At 45.1% G+C, this 18,782-nt stretch overlaps 1 protein-coding gene across 1 annotated transcript in view; it reads left to right on the top strand.

Annotated features, from left to right (window-relative positions):
• The window catches only part of MTHFS (methenyltetrahydrofolate synthetase), a 31,898-nt gene extending 14,747 nt beyond the window's left edge, over positions 1-17,151 (top strand). The window contains exons 2-3 of the mRNA XM_004017785.6: positions 1,160-1,421; positions 9,473-17,151. Of these exons, the coding sequence (XP_004017834.2) occupies positions 1,160-1,421; positions 9,473-9,696 (486 nt within the window). The 3' untranslated portion in view covers positions 9,697-17,151. The remainder of the gene's footprint in view (positions 1-1,159; positions 1,422-9,472) is intronic.
• The last annotated feature ends 1,631 nt before the right edge of the window (positions 17,152-18,782 follow it).

Genomic DNA, 18,782 nt, shown 5'->3' with positions numbered 1-18,782 from the left:
GTCCTTGTCTTTGTTAACATTTTAACATTCATTTGAATAGAAGAGCTTTAGCAATTGGGAAGGGGGTGGGTAGTGCCAACAGAATTGTATGGTATGTCATCTACCCCAGGGAGTTTATAGGCTGGCTAGGATGCTGTGTTTAGGACACAGAAAACAATGAATAATTGACTTATGATAGCACATAGCTGTTAGGTTGTATAGTGACTCACATAGTAAGGGTTCTGCAGAAGTCAGGAAAAGTTAGGACGTGAATTGGGCTTAAGTGGTGGAATTTGAGAGGAGAGAAGCCTGGCAGTCTAGGGAGTAAAGAAACTTGTGCTGGTTGGGAGTTTGAGGGTGGCTTCCCTGGTGGTCCATTGCCTAAGACTATGTGCTTCCAATGCAGGGGGCTGGGTTCCATCCCTGGTCAGGGAAATAGATCCCACATGCTACAACTAAATATCCCACATGTTGCAACTAAGGTCTGGTACAGTCAAATAAATAAATATTAAAACAATGACAACAACAGCCACAGAGGAAAAGAAAACAAGCTTGTGAGAGCCAAGGTTCAGAGTTAAAGCAGAGACTCTTGGGAAAGACACACAAGTCTGCTAGAATGGGCACTACCCATTCTACCCATTGGCACTACCCACCTCCCTCCCAGTGGTGGGGGTCAAGTTTGGAATTTTCCATATTTTTAGACAGCAGGGTCCCACCGTGACCTTTTAATGAAATTTTGCATCTGCTAGAGTAGGAAAAGATCTGGGAAGATTGAAGGCAAAAGGAGAATGGACCAGCAGAGAATGAGATGGTCATATAGCATCACCGACTCAGCTGACATGAATCTGAGCAAACTCTGGGAGATAGTGGAGGGCAGGGGAGTCTGGCGTGCAGCAGTCCATGGGGTCCCAAAGAGTCAGACACAACTTAGAGACTGAACAACAACAACAACAAAGAGTAGATGTGCCAGAGAGGTGTTACGGGATCAGAGAAGTAAGCGTTGGGTCCAGAAGTAAAAGTCAGGCTTCGGGATGCAATGTTATTTGCCATATTGTATCACCCCACTGTTTGTGTGTTTGTTTTTGGTTAAAAAGTCTGGAGAAGGCTGAGAGAAAAGGGAGGAAGTGTTAAAACTGTTAAGGGGAGCCACTTGTTTTAAAAAGTATCATTTCTCGCTTAGGTGTTTACCCATAGTGAATATCAAAAGTCCAAAAGAGTGTCCATCTTTCTGAGCATGCCAGATGAAATTGAGACAGAGGAGATCATCAAGGACATTTTCCGACAAGGCAAAACCTGCTTTATCCCACGGTACCAGCTGCAGAGCAGTCACATGGATATGGTGAAGTTAGCATCGCCAGAGGAAATCGCTTCACTGCCCAGAACTTCCTGGAACATTCAGCAGCCCGGTGAGGATGAGGTTCTGGAGGAGGCCTTGTCAACAGGTGAGCATTACAGTATTAGAACTGCCATGTTAGGATGCTGTCCTGCTGCATAGGCTTGTTAGACCTCTGATCTGCTTGTCGAGGTTGAGTCGGGAGGGTCACTTTTTCTACAGGGATGAATTTCACTTAAGTTCCAAGTATTCTACAGGGATGTATTTCACTTAAGTTCCAAGTCACCCACCTAACCTGACTTATGGTGAGATGCCCTCTGTAAGCTGTGACATGTCAACTGTAATAGTAAAGTATCAAGGTATTGTTCGGGGCTTCCCTGGTAGCTCAGTTGGCAAAGAATCCATCTACAGTGCAAGGAGACCTGGGTTCGCTCCCTGGGTCAGGAAGATCCCCTGGGAAAAGAAATGGCAACCTACTCCACCTTTCTTGCCTGGAGAGTCCCATAGACAGAGGAGCCTGGCGGACTGCAGTCCATGGGGTCACAAAGAGTCAGACATGACTGAGTGACTAAGCAGGACGAGGGTATTGTTCCTTTCCACAGACTCTTGCCCTGAACTTCTGGGTTGGATAATACATCTTTCCTAAATAATACTCTGTTTCCCAGGACTTCCTGGAGGTCCAGTGTTTAAGAACCCGCCTTCCAATACAGGGGATGCGGGTTCAATCACTGGTTGGGAAACAGATCCCACTGGCTTAGGGCAACTAAACCCTCCGGTTGTAGGAAGAACCCTCGTGCTGCAGCAAAGACCCAGCGCAGCCAAATTTAAAAAAAAACACCAAACACCTGCATTTTCCGTGGTTTCAGTTGCAGTCTGTCTGGTAATGAGTGAGTGAGTGAAGTCGCTCAGTTGTGTCTGACTCTTTGAGACCCCATGGACTGCAGGCTCCTCCGTCCATGGGATTTTCCAGGCAAGAATACTAGAGTGTGTTGCCATTTCCTTCTTCAGAAGATCTTCCCAATCCAGGGATTGAACCCAGGTCTCCCACATTGTAGGCAGATGTTTTACCATCTGAGCCACCAGGGAAGTCTGGTAATGAGTACATTACGATTAATGCAATAAGCATTTGTGTCTCCAGCACAGACTTGTCAGCTACTAGGGCGTCCCAGGGTCATATCACATACAACATGTTCCAAAGTGAATCGTGCTCCCTCATGCCTCCTGTCTTGTGTTTCTCTTAGTGTTTAGTACCATCACGCACCCACTTGACCGTGTCAGAAGTCTCAAGATCACCCTTGACTCTTCTCTTTCTCGCATGTTCCATGTGTGGCCCATTGCCAACTCCTGGTGATTTTTCTTGTTGTTCAGTCACTAAGTTGTCTCTAACTCTTTGTGACCCCATGGACTGCAGCCCAACATTCTTCTCTGTTCATGAGATTTCCCAGGCAAGAATACTGGAGTGGGTTCCCATTTCCTTTTCCTGGGGATCTTCCTGATCCAGAGATTGAACCCAGGTCTCCTGCATTGGCAGATAGGTTCTTTACTACTGTGCCACCAGGGAAACCCCTGAGGATTAATACTTATTCAATCTGTCCACTTCTGTCTTATCCCACTGCAGTCCAAGCCACCATACCCCTTTGTCTGGGGTATTATAATAGCCTCCCAACTCTTCTTCCTCTCCACGCCTTGTATTCTGTCCTCCCTCTCAGTCATATTATTTATATAGTCATTGCAACAAGATTTCTGAAATGCAAAGTTAACTTCTTCTCTCCCCAGTTTAAAGTCTTTCAGTGACTTTCTGCTGCCCTTACTTTGAAGTAAACATTCCTTAACAAGGTTCTTCCTGGACTTCCCTGAAGGTCCAGTGGTTTAGAGGCCACCTTCCAGTGTAAGGGGTGCAGGTTAGATCCCTGGTGAGGGAACTAAGGTCCCACATGCTGCAAGCTGTGACCAAAATTTGTACATCTTTCTACTCCCTTACTTTATCATCTGAATTCCAGCCACTCTAAATCTCTTTCAGTTTCCCAACCCTATTTTTAAAAAATTTGAAATATAGTTAATTTACAGTATTGTGTTAGTTTTAGGTGTGTAGCAAAGTGATTCAGTCATACATATGTTCAGTTCAGTTCAGTTCAGTTCAGTTTAGTCGCTCAGTCGTATCCGACTCTTTGCGACCCCATGAATCGCAGCACGCCAAGCCTCCCTGTCCATCACCAACTCCTGGAGTTCACTCAGACTCCCGTTCATCGAGTCAGTGATGCCATCCAGCCATCTCATCCTCTGTTGTCCCCTTCTCCTCCTGCCCCCAATCACTCCCAACGTCAAAGTCTTTTCCAATGAGTCAACTCTTTGCATGAGGTGGCCAAAGTACTGGAGTTTCAGCTTTAGCATCATTTCTTCCAAAGAAATCCCAGGGCTGATCTCCTTCAGAATGGACTGGTTGGATCTCCTTGCAGTCCAAGAGACTCTTAAGAGTCTTCTCCAACACCACAGTTCGAAAGCATCAATTCTTCAGCGCTCAGTCTTCTTCACAGTCCAATTCTCACATCCATACATGACTACTGGAAAACCATAGTCTTGACTAGACTAGTCGGCAAAGTAATGTCTCTGCTTTTGAATATGCTATCTAGGTTGATCATAACTTTTCTTCCAAGGAGTAAGCGTCTTTTAATTTTATGGCTGCAGTCACCATCTGCAGTGATTTTGGAGCCCCCCCAAAATAAAGTCTGACACTGTTTCCACTGTTTCCCCATCTATTTCCCATGAAGTGATGGGACCAGATGCCATGATTTTAGTTTTCTGAATGTTGAGCTTTAAGCCAACTTTTTCACTCTCTTTCACTTTCATCAGGAGGCTCTTTAGTTCCTCTTCACTTTCTGCCATAAGGGTAGTGTCATATGCATATCTGAGGTTACTGATATTTCTCCCAGCAATCTTGATTCCAGCTTGTGTTTCTTCCAGTCCAGCATTTCTCATGATGTACTCTGCGTATACGTTAAATAAGCAGGGTGACAATATACAGCCTTGACGTACTCCTTTTCCTATTTGGAACCAGTCTGTTGTTCCATGTCCAGTTCTAACTGTTGCTTCCTGACCTACATACAGATTTCTCAAGAGGCAGATCAGGTGGTCTGGTATGCCCATCTCTTTCAGAATTTTCCACAGTTTATTGTGATCCACGCAGTCAAAGGCTTTGGCATAGTCAAGAAAGCAGAAATAGATGTTTTTCTGGAACTCTCTTGCTTTTTCCATGATCCAGCGGATGTTGGCAATTTGATCTCTGGTTCCTCTGCCTTTTCTAAAGCCAGCTTGAACATCAGCAGTTTCACGGTTCATGTATTCCTGAACATCAGGAAGTTCACGGTTCATGTATTCCTGAACATCAGGAAGTTCACGGTTCAAATTCCTTGGAGAATTTTGAGCATTACTTTACTAGCGTGCGAGATGAGTGCAATTGTGCGGTAGTTTGAACATTCTTTGGCATTGCCTTTCTTTCGGACTGGAATGAAAACTGACCTTTTCCAGTCCTGTGGCCGCTGCTGAGTTTTCCAAATTTGCTGGCATATTGAGTGCAGCACTTTCACAGCGTCATCTTTCAGGATTTAAAATAGCTCCCCTGGAATTCCATCACCTCCTCTAGCTTTGTTTGTAGTATAATTGATATTATATCCATCCATGATGGGCTTCGCTGGTGGCTCAGTAAAGAATCTGCTTGCAATGCAGGAGCCACAGGAGACATGGATTGGATCCCTGGGTTGGTCAAGAATATCCTTTGGAGGAGGAAATGACAACCCACTGCAGTATTCTTGCCTGGAGAATCCCATGGACAGAGGAGCCTGGCAGGCTACCGTCCATGGAGCCACAAAAGAGTTGAACATGAGCGACTGAGCGACCAGACAACAACAATAGCATATCTTGCACCCTGCACCCCCCTCTTAGGTGCTTGCTCTTGTCCTCTGTCCATTAGACTGAGGTCACCTGTGCCTTTCAGCAGCAGGAGCAGTGTATGCTGTGGAATCCACCTGGACTGCAAGCCCTCAGCTTCATTTCTTGTGAGCTGAATGCCTTGAAGGAGCAGTTAGACCTCTCTGAGCACTGTGTATGTTTCTTTCTTCAGGGGATGGTAGTAATACTTGCCCTTCTGCCTCACCAGGTAGATGAACTGATCAGCTTATGTGATTCATCCTTCTGTCCCTGGGGTATAGATTGGTGCCTGCCACATTGTAGACACTTCACAAATGTTAGCTTCTGTGCTTCTTTTCATCTTCTAGAAGCTGGACTTTGGATAAGAGTCAGATGTTGCATAGGATGATCTGAACAGGTAGCTACTTGAGTATAGTCAGGAAACTTAGATAAATATGATCAAGGGATGTCTTATTTTATCTTTCACTCTCATTCTTCCCTTCATAGTAAATAGAACGGAGATCAGCGTCTTTCCAGGGAACCACAAAAACTGTTCCCAGAGGTAGGGGAAAGGATTCCACCTGCTTAGTGGACCACGGGCACCTCGCAGTGTAGGATACGAGCTGGTCACACCAGACTGCGTGGGCAGGGATGGATGGATGGACATTTCACTGAGGTCCGTGAGGACTATTATAATTAGACAAATTGATGAAAAGATTAGACATATGCACCCTGCTATATTTAAAATGGATAACCAACAAGGATCTACTGTACAGCACAGGGAACTCTGCTGAATGTTATGTGGCAGCCTGGATGGGATGGGAGTTTGGGGGAGAATGGATACATGTATATGTATGGCTGAGTCCCTTCTCTGTTCACCTGAAACTATCACAACATTGTTAATTGACTATACCCCAAAACAAAATAAAAAGTTAAAAAAAAAAGATTATTTACAGACATGGAAAATAGCATCCCAAGAGCAAAAGCAGGAAATCGTGGGGCAGGTGTGTTGGACAAGGAATCTATCCGTTTATCTAGGATCGCCCAAGTGTAATGGGCGATGCTATGGGTGAGGTGATTGGGGTGAGAGTGTCGTGGCTGTGCACCCAGTTAAGGATGTGGATGTTACCTTTAGGAGATTGCTACTGACGGAGAGTTTTGGGACATGGGGAGTCATGGTGAAGGATGGATTGGGACCAGCAGGGCCTGGAGGTGGGATGACAGTTGGAATTCCAGGAGAAATGCCATCTTCAAAAAGCTGAGCTGAGGTTTCTGGCAGTATGCAGAGCTGGCATGGAGAAGTTTATCATGTTCCTGCAGAGGACTTTGTGGGAGATGTGGCCAGGACACTGAACTTAGCAAGAAGAGCAAGGAGAAAGAGAGAGAAGGTTATGCATAGGATATGTTGAAAGGAGTGTTAGAAAGCTCCATTTAACTGCTGGACTCTCACACTTACTGTTTTCAGCTTTCTCTTTAGTATTAAAGGGAGTCCTCTGGCCAAGCTGATTATATTGTCCTACAAAACCCAGGATGGGCAGTCTGAATTCAGAGCATCCTAAGAGGTGTCTGTGGCCCAACTGCCGCCTCCTTGGCCAGAGGTAAAAAGGATGTTTTATGAAGGTTAACTGAATCCTCAGTGCCTAGTGTGTACTTTCAGTCTCAAGAATAAATCAAGGCCTTTAGAGAATCCTCTTTCCTCATTTTCTTTCAGGGCCTAGTTCCTGGGCTTTTATTTTTTTGCCAGGGGGCAGGGGGTGTCGATGAATTCTACAGCTCAGCGTCTGCCCCATTTCCCAAAGTTAACCTTACCCTGCCAATTCCCTTGTTGATGACTCTGACGATACTGTCCTGTCTGCACGTTACTGTCCTTTTTGCCAGCTACTGACATTGTTTCCACTTCCTTCTATGGGAAACTCTTTCCTTATGTTCTGTGATGTGGGTCCGCAAAGGAACGGAGGAAAAGATGTGTGCAGGTATGTTCTGGATGTGATGACAGAGCTGAACTTTAAGCTCAGGAGGAAGACTTGGAAGGGGCAGAGTCTGAGCCAGAAGTCACTGTGATTCCCGAGAGAGAGATGAGCAGAGCAGGGACAGGGAGGGAAGGTGACGATCAGTGGCCAGAGCCCTATAGCAAGTTGGGATTAGAGTAGATGAGCAGGTGTTGATGAGCAGGTCATCAAGAAGGTGACCTTCCAGATGACCTTCCCCAAGAAGGTCATGCCTGTCATTGGAGGTGTGCTCAGCCAGGTTTTGCAGGCAGGGGTTGACAGGTGTGCTGGGCACCCAGGAAAAGCTGAGTTCATCTCGCAGTTCTGCAGGAAGTCAAAACAGCTGCTGATAGTGGGGGCCCAGCCTGGCTGGCAGTCTGAACACCTCTACCCTGAACAGCCCATTCCAAAGAATTCATGGCTCCCAGCCCTTGCTGGTACATCTTTGCCAGCAACACTGCATGTGTGGTCAGTCCTTGCTAAGCTGGAGGTCACTTGGACCCCCCCAGGACAGCCCTCAGAAGGCTGAGGCTCAGTACAGGATGGCCACCTGGTAGATGATTGGGTTGGGTGTGTGCTGCTGCTTGCGAGCAGTGCTGGTGTGTCCAGCTCCCCGCCATGGGCTGGAGGGTCACTCCCTGAACCTCACAGAGTCCATGGAGCTCCTCACGACCTTTGTGGCCTTCTGCACACCTCTAACTGTGGGCAGCTTTTCGTAACTTTGAAGACCCTGCCTTCCTCTCTGAGCCCTGTGCTGACAAGGCCGTGGCCAGTTCTGGTCCTTGTGTCCCTGGGAGAGTTCCAGCCAGAGGACCAACCATGGGACCCCATCTGGTACCTTCGGAATGTTCCTGAATAGGTCAAAGGTCGCACTCATGTGAATCCAGGAAAGGAGGACAATTTGGCCTCCCCGCTTCTGTAAGAGGGGAGATGAAAAGGGTCAGCTTAGCCCTCCTAACAGCTCACCCTACTGCTGCTAATTGACTTTGACAAGACCTCTGTCCTTCCTGACTTCCCTCTGACCCTCTCCAACTCTGCCAGTTGTCAGCGCCCTAGGACACTGACTCCCAAACTTGGCAGGAGTGTGTGTAGGGTCATCTGTATGCTTAGAGAAAAAAAAATTAAGAGAAAAAGGACTTAGGCCCTATCCCTGGAGATTCTGTTTATCTTCTTTAACATTTATTTTTATTTTATTTATTTGGCTGTACCAGGTCTTAGTTGTGGCATGTGGGATCTTTAGTTGAGCCATGTGAACTCTCAATTGTGGTTCATAGGATCTAGTTCCCTGACCAGAGATAGAATCCAGGGCACCTGTATAGGGGTAGCAGCCTCTCAGCCACTGGATCACCAGGGAAGTCTTGAGATTCTCTTTAACTAGGTGTGGATAGGGCCTGGGAATCTGGCATTTTTGTACATGTGTACATGAAAAATGGAGAAGGGCATGGCAACCCACGCCAGTATTCTTGCCTGGAGAATCCCATGGACAGAGGAGCCTGGCAGGCTACAGTCCGTGAGGTCGCAGAGTCATACACGACTGAAGCAACTTAGCATGCATACTTGAAAGAACTGCCAGAGGATGGATGATGGGCTTACTAGTTGCTGAGTAATTTTTATTTCTTTCTTTGTCTTTTAGTTTTTTCAGATTTTCTACAGGGATCGTGTATTTCATTAAAAATCATAGGAAAAATAGACATCATTTATCAATCATCATATACACCACCATGTGTAAAATAGAGGGCTGGTGGGAAGCTGCTGCATAGCACAGCGAGCTCAGCTCGGTGCTCTCTGATGACCTAGACGGCTGAGGGCGGCAGATCCACGTGGGAGCAGACATATGTTACTTTGCTTACAGCAGAAACTAACACAACAGTGCAAAGCAACTGTGCTCCAAAAAAAAAAAAAAAGGGCGTCGTTGCAAAACAAAAACCAGATCGGGAAGTGATCGGTTTTTTCTTGCCCACATTGGACATTGTGCCATGGTAGGGCCCAAGGAGAAAGGTGGATGGGTTGTCACTGACGTCTTGCATCTCGATAATGAACTCTGATGGGGGCTTCAGGGGTCAGTTGGCGGTCTGATCCAGGGCTTGGGCCAGTAGCACGTACTGTGCCTCCCTCTCCTGGCCCAGGCTCTTGGTGACATGGACATTGCCTGTGGCCTCATCAATCACAAATACAGTAGCTGCCCCCTCTCCAGTCAGTGGGTACCTGGTGTGGCCCTAGTCCCTGTCCATATTAACCTTCCTTATAAATTTGCTCCTCTTTTCCACAGGGGGACTTGACCTCATCTTCGTGCCAGGTCTCGGGTTCGACAAACAGAGCAACCGTTTGGGACGGGGCAAGGGCTACTATGACACCTACCTGAAGCGCTGTCTGCAGTCCCAGGATGTGAAACCCTACACCCTGGCCTTGGCTTTCAAAGAGCAGATCTGCCTCCAGGTCCCGGTGGATGAGAACGATGTGAGGGTAGACGAAGTGCTTTACGAAGACTCCTGAGCACCTTTGACTCTGACGACCGCAGCTGAATAATCAAGGTTTTGTGCCAGAAAAAAGTCGAATATGTGTATTTTCTCTTTGTCAGAAATTAGTGGAAATTGCACACTAATGTGAATATGGGCTGTATTGTTTTCAATGTAAGATACACCTAACATGAAACCAGTTTTTAAACTCAATAGCCGTGTGTGTAATAGGACATTGATTAAAATGGAGACTACCACCATGTGATTTTAAATTTAACTTTCTGGCCTTAATGTCCCAGGTTGGTCTCTCTGCTTTGTGGTGGTGGTGGTTTAGTTGCTCAGTCGAGCCTGACTCTTGGTGACCCCATGGACTATAGCCTGCCAGGCTCCCCTGTCTATGGGATTCTCCAGGCAAGAATACTGGGGTGGATTGCCATTACCTCCTCTCGACCCAGGGATTGAACCCAGGTCTCTCACATTGCAGGCAGATTTTTTTTTTACCATTTGAGCCATTAGGGAATCCCTGGTTCTGCTTTGAAGTGTAAGTTGAACATTCATGAGGCGCTGTGCTCTAACTCAGAGTGTGAGGGGAAAGGAAGCTTATGGGGAATGGACACTGTCATGAAGTCCTGTCAGGGGTCTGAGTCAGTCTGGCAGGCACACAGAGACCCAGCAATTACTAAATGATTTGGAGTTTGCTTTGCATTCAAAGTTCCCCAAGAATATTCTCCACTTTTATCATGGCTTCACTTACTCAACTGGAAATCATGTCTGATGCTTTCTAACATTTGATGGACAACAGACTAAAACCTTTTATGATTTAAATATTTAAATCTGGCTAATGTGTTCCCATCTCTGCTGTTCCGGGTGTCAGTCACTGATGAATTTAAGATCTGGTGTCTTAAAAGGACGCATTTGAATCAGTTCTAATGAGATGGATGAAACTAGAGCCTATTATACAGAGTGAAGAAAGTCAGAAAGAAAAACACCAATAGAGTATATTAACGCATATAGATGGAATTTAGAAAGATAGTAACGATGACGCTATATGCGAGACCGCAAAACAGACACAGATATAAAGAACAGACTTCTGGACTCTGAGAGAAGGTGAGGTGGAATGATTTGAGAGAATAGCATTGAAACATGTATATCACAATCTGTGAAATAGATGACCAGTCCAAGTTCGATGCATGAAACAGGGCACTTGAAGTCGGTGCACTGGGACAGCACTGAGGGATAGGATGGGAGGGAGGTGGGAGGGGGGTTCAGGATGGGGGACATATGTACACCCATGGGTGATTCATGTCAATGTATGGCAGAAACCACCACAATATTATAAAGTAATTAGTCTCCAATTAAATAAGTAGATTAAAAAAAAAGATCTGGTGTCCTGCAAGCTAGACATTATTTCTGTTGATTGGTAGTGTCTGCTCAGGAGATGAGATTTGAGCTGATGGTTGGTAGATGGCATCACAGCCAGGGAACAGGAGTCTCATGGGGGAAGTCTGGTTATAGCCAGAGACCCAGGAGGCTTCCAGGGTGCTGCTCTTTCACTCACATCCCACACTGTACCTGTCCCCAGGTCCCATTGATTCTGCCTCTGAGCATGCATACGAGCTCAGTCTCTTCAGTCTCTTTGAGACACTATGGACTGTAGCCCACCAGGCTCCTCTGTTTATTGGATTCTCCAGGCAAGAATACTAGAGTGGGTTGCCATGCCTTTCTCCAGGCGATCTTCCTAACTCAGGATCAAACCCATGTCTCCTGTGTCTCCTGGCTTGCAGGCAGATTCCTTAACCACTGAGCTACCTGGGAAGTCTCTCTTAACCTGTTCCTTCCTCTCCTCATCCTATTGTCCCTTTTGTCCAGACTCTGAGTGTCTAAGCTAAACTGAGCAAGAGCCCCATCCTTGGCTCCTGCCGTCAGTCTACTTCTTTTCACTTTATTTCTCAGATCACAGTCAAGGTGATCTTATCAGACATGAACCTGACCATGAAGTACCCCTACTCGTCTCCTTCCAGGCTCAGCTCTCCCTGCACTCTTCCCTGTCCCAGTTGTGTGGACAACCACACAGCTCCTCAAACACCACCAGTTTCTTCCACCCTTCCTGTCTCTTGGGCTGCTTTTTCTCTGGCTGCAGTGCTTCTTCCTTTTTTGTTCATCTGGGAGACTCCTGTTTATCCTTCAAGACTTAGCTCCATTGCCTGCTCTTCTGTGAAGTCTTCCCCTGTCCCTTCACTTGCATAAGTGGCCCTCAGCATTGTTCTTCTCATATCATAGTACATTGCCATTAACCCCACCATAGAGCTGCCAGAACTTACACAGGATGGGGGAAACAGACTCCTGGAGGGCACAAACAAAACCTTGTGTGCACCAGGACCCAGGAGAAAGGAGCAGTGACCCCACAAGAGACTGACCCAGACTTATCTGTGAGTGACCAGGAGCCTGGCAGAGGCATGGTCGGCCGTGGACTGGTGCAGGTTCGGGGGCACTGAGTGTGGCAGTGTCTGCATGGGACCTTTTGAAGGAAGTTGCCATTATCTTCATTACCTCCACCATAGTTTGGCCTCAGGTCAAACAATAGGAAACACAGCCCCACCCATCAATAGAAAATTGGATTAAAGTTTACTGAGCATGGCCCCACCCACCAGAAAAAGACCCAGTTTCCCCCTCAGTCAGTCTCTCCCATCAGGAAACTTCCATTTGCCTCTTATCCTTATCCATCAAAGGGTTGGACAGAATGAAAACCACAATCACAGAAAACTAGTCAGACTGATCACATGGACCACACACAGCCTTGTCTAATTCAATGAAACCATGAGCCGTGCCGTATAGGGCCACCCAAGACAGGTGGGTCATAGTGGAGAGTTCTGACAAAATGCGGTCCACTGGAGAAGGGAATGGCAAACCACTTAAGTATTCTTGCCCTGAGAACCCCATGAACAGTATGAACAGGCAGGAAGACAGGACACTGAAAGATGAACTCCTCAGGTTGATAGGTGCCCAATATGCTACTGGAGAACAGTGGAGAAATAACTCCAGAAAGAGTGAAGACACACAGCCCAAGCAAAAACACCCAGTTGTGGATGTGACTGGTGATAGAAGTAAAGTCTGATGCTGTAAAGAACAATATTGCATAGGAACCTGGAATGTTAGGTCCATGAATCAAGGTAAATTGGAAGTGGTCAAACAGGAGATGGCAAGTGTGAACATCAACATTTTAGGAATCAGCGAACTAAAATGGACTGGAATGGGTGAATTTAACTCAGATGACCATTAAATCTACTACTGTGGGCAGGAATCCCTTAGAAGAAATGGAGTAGCCCTCGTAGTTAACAAAAGAGTCTGAAATGCAGTACTTGGGTGCAAACTCAAAAAATGACAGAATGACCTCTGTTCATTTCCAAGCAAACCATTCAATATCACAGTAATCCAAAACTATGCCCTGACCAGTAATGCTGAAGAAGCTGAAGTTGAATGGTTCTATGAAGACCTACAAGACCTCCTAGAACTAACACCCCAAAAAGATGTCCTTTTCATTATAGGGGACTGGAATGCAAAAGTAGGAAGTCAAGAGATACCTGGAGTAACAGACAAATTTGGCCTTGGAGTACAGAATGAAGCAGGGCAAAGGCTAACAAAGTTTTGCCAAGAGAATGCCCTGGTCATAACAAACATTCTCTTCCAACAACACAAGAGAAGACTCTACACATGGACATCACCAGGTGGTCAATACTGAAATCAGATTGCTTATATTCTTTGCAGCCAAAGATGGAGAAGCTCTATACAGTCAGCAAAAATAAGATCAGGAGCTGACTGTGGCTCAGATCATGAACTCCTTATTACCAAATTCAGACTTAAATTGAAGAAAGTAGGGAAGACCACTAGACCATTGAGGTATGACCTAAATCAAATCCCTTAAGATTATACAGTGGAAGCTACAAATACATTCAAGGGATTAGATCTGATAGACAGAGTGCCTGAAGAAGTATGGATAGAGGTTCATGACATTGTACAGGAGACAGGGATCAAGACCATACCCAAAGAAAAGAAATGCAAAAAGGCAAAATGGCTGTCTGGGGAGGCCTTACAAATAGCTGAGAAAAGAAGAGAAGCTAAAGGCAAAGGAGAAAAGGAAAGATATACCCATTTGAATGCAGAGTTCCAAAAAAATAGCAAGGAGAGATAAGAAAGCCTTCCTCAGTGATCAATGCAAAGAAATAGAGGAAAACAATAGAATGGAAAAGACTAGAGACCTCTTCAAGAAAATTAGAGATACAAAGGGAAAATTTCATGTAAAGATGGGCTCAATAAAGGACAGAAATGGTATGGACCTAACAAAAGCAGAAGATATTAAGAAGAGGTGCCAAGAATACACAGAAGAACCGTACGAAAAAGATCTTCATGACCCAGATAATCACGACGATGTGATCACTCACCTAGAGCCAGACATGCTGGAATGTGAAGTGAAGTGGGCCTTAGGAAGCATCACTATGAACAAAGCTAGTGGAGGTGATGGAATTCCAGTTGAGCTATTTCAAATCCTGAAAGATGATGCTGTGAAAGTGCTGCACTCAATATGCCAGCAAATTTGGAAAACTCAGCAGTGGCCACAGGACTGGAAAAGGTCAGTTTTCATTCCAATCCCAAAGAAAAGCAATGCCAAAGAATGTTCAAACTACCACACGATTGCACTCATCTCACAAGCTATCAAAGTAATGCTCAAAATTCTCCATGCCAGGCTTCAACAGTACATGAGCCGTGAACTTCCTCATGTTCAAGCTGGATTTAGAAAAGGCAGAGGAACCAGAGATCAAATTGCCAACATCCGTTGGATCATAGAAAAAGCAAGAGAGTTCCAGAAAAACATCTATTTCTGCTTTATTGACTACGCCAAAGCCGTTGACTGTGTGAATCACAACCAACTGTGGAAAATTCTTAAAGAGTTGGGAATACCAGACCACCTGACCTGCCTCCTGGGAGACTTGTATGCTGGTCAAGAAGCAACAATTAGAACCGGACATAGAAAATCAGACTGGTTCCAAATCAGGAAAAGAGTACATCAAGGCTGTATATTGTCACCCTGCTTATTTAACTTACATGTAGAGTGAAAAAGTTGGCTTAAGACTCAACATTCAGAGAACTTAAGATCATGGCATCTGGTCCCATTCACTTCATTGCAAATAGATGGGGAAACAATGGAGACAGTGACAGACTTCATTTTGGGGGGCTCCAAAATCACTGCAGATGGTGATTGCAGCCATGAAATTAAAAGATGCTTGCTCCTTGGAAGAAAAGTTATTACCAACCTAGACAGCGACATTGCTTTGTCAAGAAGGTCCATCTAGTCAAAGCTATGAGTTTTCCAGTAGTCATGTATGGATGTGAGAGTTGGACTACAAAGAAAGCTGAGCGCTGATGAATTGATGCTTTTGAACATCAGCTCCAACATCAATGTTGAAGACTCTTGAAGTCCCTTGGACTGCAAAGAGGTCAAACCAGTCAATTCTAAAGGAAATCAACCCTGAATATTCATTGTAAGGACTGATGCTGAAGCTGAAACTCCAATACTTTGGCCACCTGATATGAAGAACTGACTCATTTGAAAAGACCCTGATGCTGGGGAAGATTGAAGGTAGGAGGAGAAGAGGACGACAGAGGATGAGATGGTTGGATGGCATCACCATCTCAATGGACATTAGTTTGAGTAAGCTCCAGGAGCTGGTGATGGATAGGGAGGCCTGGCTTGCTGCAGTCCATAGGGTCACAAAGAGTCGGATACGACGGAGTGACTCAACTGACATATCCATCCCAAACTACCTAACTATCCCGTGCCCCCAGCAACCATAAGTTTGTTCAGAAAGTGGTATTATTTCGATGACTGTAGTGTCAAGATCCCTTGGAGACAGGAATGGCTGCCCACTCCAGTATTCTTCCTGGGAAAATCCCATGGATAGAGGGGCCTGGTGAGATACAGTTCATGGGGTCGCAAAGAGTTCGACATGACTGAGTGAGCACACAAACACGCAGACCCATTTTAAGAGGATGGATTTAGTAAAAACTACATAATATAACACATAAATCCACATGTATGGGAATATTGAAAAAACACAATACATCACAGTATGCTGAAAGGAACCTAACACCTCTGTTCACACTTCCAACAACTATTTTCTGGCTTGCGTCCTAACTGGACATGAGGCCCTCTGATGTGCCAGTGGAGTTCAGGGAAGATGCCAATCTGTGGTTTAAGTTTTAGCAAAACTTAATTCATTGTCTTTTGAAGTTAAAAAGTTTAAGTACAAACAGAGATTCTAATTTCTTCTTCTGAAGCCCCAGTGGTTCACCTTGCCCACTCCCTGGGACGTGTCACCTTGTTTGGAGACCACTGCTCCAAGGACTTGCACTCCTAGTGGGGTTGATAGAAGTTTCAGTTCACTGGTCCTTCCACTAACAGACTTGCCTGAGCTTTGGGGCACTGACTTCATCCACCTCTTCTCTCCTTGCCTCTTTAAAAAAATTTTTTTATTGATTTATTATTTTTGGCTGTGCTGGGTCTTCATTGCTGCTTGCAGGCTTTCTCTCGTTGCAGTGAGTGGGGGCTGCTCTCGAGTTGCAGTGCACAGGCTTCTCATTGCAGTGGCTTCTCTTGTGGAGCACGGGCTCTCGAGCACGGGCTCTCGAGCACAGGCTCAGTAGTTGTGGTGAACAGGCTTAGTTGCTCTACAGCACGTAGGATCTTCCCAGTCCAGGCATTGAACCTGTGTCCCCTTCCACAGCAGGTGGATTCTTAACCACTGGACTAACAGGAAAGTCCCCCTCCTTGCCTCTTATTGACCACATGTATCGGGTCAATACATGTCTTCTGAGTGCTCTGCTGGGCTATTCTCTTGCCCATCGTGTTCGAGTACTGGGAGAAATCATTTCTCCAAGTTATTCTTTGAAAAACAGCATGGCCTAAAGAACCCTATTGCCTAGAAATCAGCAGATTCCTATCTGTTGGTTCTTTCCCTCTCAGAGACCCTGGCTGACCAATCTCCACCCTTTGGGTGCATCAAAGGACTTCTGAGCCCAGATAAAAGATGAGGAACACTTGTTGAGTCCTTCACTTCCTTGCATGTCAGCCCTCAGTCCACCCCCAGTTGCAGCTATTTTTCATTTTCATGTTTGTGACAACAGACCACATGAATACTAATGGGAAAGATATCTAAAGGAAAGTCCGTTGTTTTGAGTGTGTGTGTTCCGTGAATATCCTCCTTGTATTTTAGCCTTAAAATGTGTAGAAAGTACACTTTATTTTTAAATGTGTATTTACATTATTTTTGCTTGAGTATAATTGGTTTGTAATGTTGTGTTAGTTTCTGCTGTACAACGGAGTGTAAAAAAGTGTACTTTATACCTATGGCTAATTCACGTTGATGTATGCCAGAAGTGAAACCAATATTGTATAGCAATTATCCTTCAATTCAAAATAAATAAAATTTTTAAAAAGTATACTTTTGAAGCAAACAGTTGTTGTAGGGGTGAATCAGATCCCAAATAGTTCACTACTAGAAATGGTGGACGTCTGGTTTATTGCTGAGAAATTATCTCTTAGGGATAAAAATACAAAAATCGTCTGTTATTTTCTCTCAAGAAAAGAGAATACTACATTATTCTGAAGATCTGGGTTGAGATACTTGTGGACATGGATGCTGGAGGATAGATAGGTTTTGTAAGTCCTAAATATTTGCTGTTCCTCAAATCTAGCAATAAGATTAGATAGCAAATGCTTCTCCCTGTATACTTCATATAAGACCCTTATACTTCATACAAGACCCAATGGACAATGGAGATTCCTGTGTGACCAGCCATCTCCTCTACCCCATCCTCCACAGTTAGGAGCCTTATTGTCAGAAAACAACCGTACTTATTTTATCTGCCTGCTTAACATCTTTGATGGTTCTCTATTGCTGAAACCCTGGCTAGCATATAGGACCCATTCTAACTTGACTACACCATCACTTCATCTTTCTCTTTCCCTCTTTATATTGACACGCACACACATCCTCTTATTTCTTCTAAACCAATAATGCTAGTTACATCAGAATCCAGCATTCTGGGTAAAAATTGGGTTAGACTGTTAATACAGTTGGATATTAGAATCTGTCTGTAACAAGAGAGTGGTGTTAACGGATGGTAAGTGGCTCAGAAATGGGGCATCTCAGTCAGGCACCAAAATGTTCTTGAAAGTGAGTGTCAACCTTCATTGACTTATGGTTTGCCTGGGGATCTTGTTCGTTTTAAAATTTTTATTTATTATTATTATTTTTTGGCATGTGAGATCATAGTTCTCTGACTAGGGATCAAACCCACTCCTTGCTGCAGTGGAAGCTTGGAGTCTTAGCCACTGAATCTCCAGGGAGCTCCTGCCTGGGCATCTTGTTAGACTGCAGATCCTGATTCAGTAGGTCTAGAGTGGGACCTGAAATTCTGCATTTCTAACAAACCCCCAGGAGCTGCTATTGGTTTGCTGGGCACTCTGGGCATCAAGGTCCTGAGCTGTGCTGTTCAAGACGGTGACCCTTGTCACATGTAGCTATTTAAATTGAAATAGATTAAAACTGAATGGCTACCCACTCCAGTGTTCTTGCCTGGAGAATTTCATGGACAGAGGAGCCTGCTGGGCTCCTTCATGTCCATGGGGTTGGGAAGAGTCAAACACGACTGAGAGATTACACTTTCACTTTTCAGAACTGAATAAAACTTAAAATTCACTCCCTTGATCACACTAGCCACCTATTAGGTGCCTACTATACTGAATAGTGTTGAGAGAAAACATGGCCATCACTGCAGAAAGTTCTCTTAGACAGCACTGTTTCCTAGAGCGCTGTTTTTCAATGGTTTTCTACAGGCCATCTACTGAATCAGAATCTCTAGGGGTAGTGGCCTAGAAATGTGCATCGTAAGCAAGCACCCCTATGGGTTCTTATGCATGTTCAAGCCATGGGAAAGCCATGGGAAAGCTTTTGTGGAGAACTAGAGTCTGATGTTTAGAGATAAATGTAATGTTTGCTTGCTCAGTCGTGTCTGGCTCATTTTCAATCCCATGGATTGTAGCCCACCAGGCTCCTCTGTTCATGG

The sequence above is a fragment of the Ovis aries genome, chromosome 18 (genome assembly GCF_016772045.2).
Source record: "Ovis aries strain OAR_USU_Benz2616 breed Rambouillet chromosome 18, ARS-UI_Ramb_v3.0, whole genome shotgun sequence".
In the NCBI taxonomy this organism is placed as follows: domain Eukaryota; kingdom Metazoa; phylum Chordata; class Mammalia; order Artiodactyla; family Bovidae; genus Ovis; species Ovis aries.
Note: the sequence above shows the minus strand (reverse complement) of the source record. Positions and strands in the feature narration are given on the sequence as shown.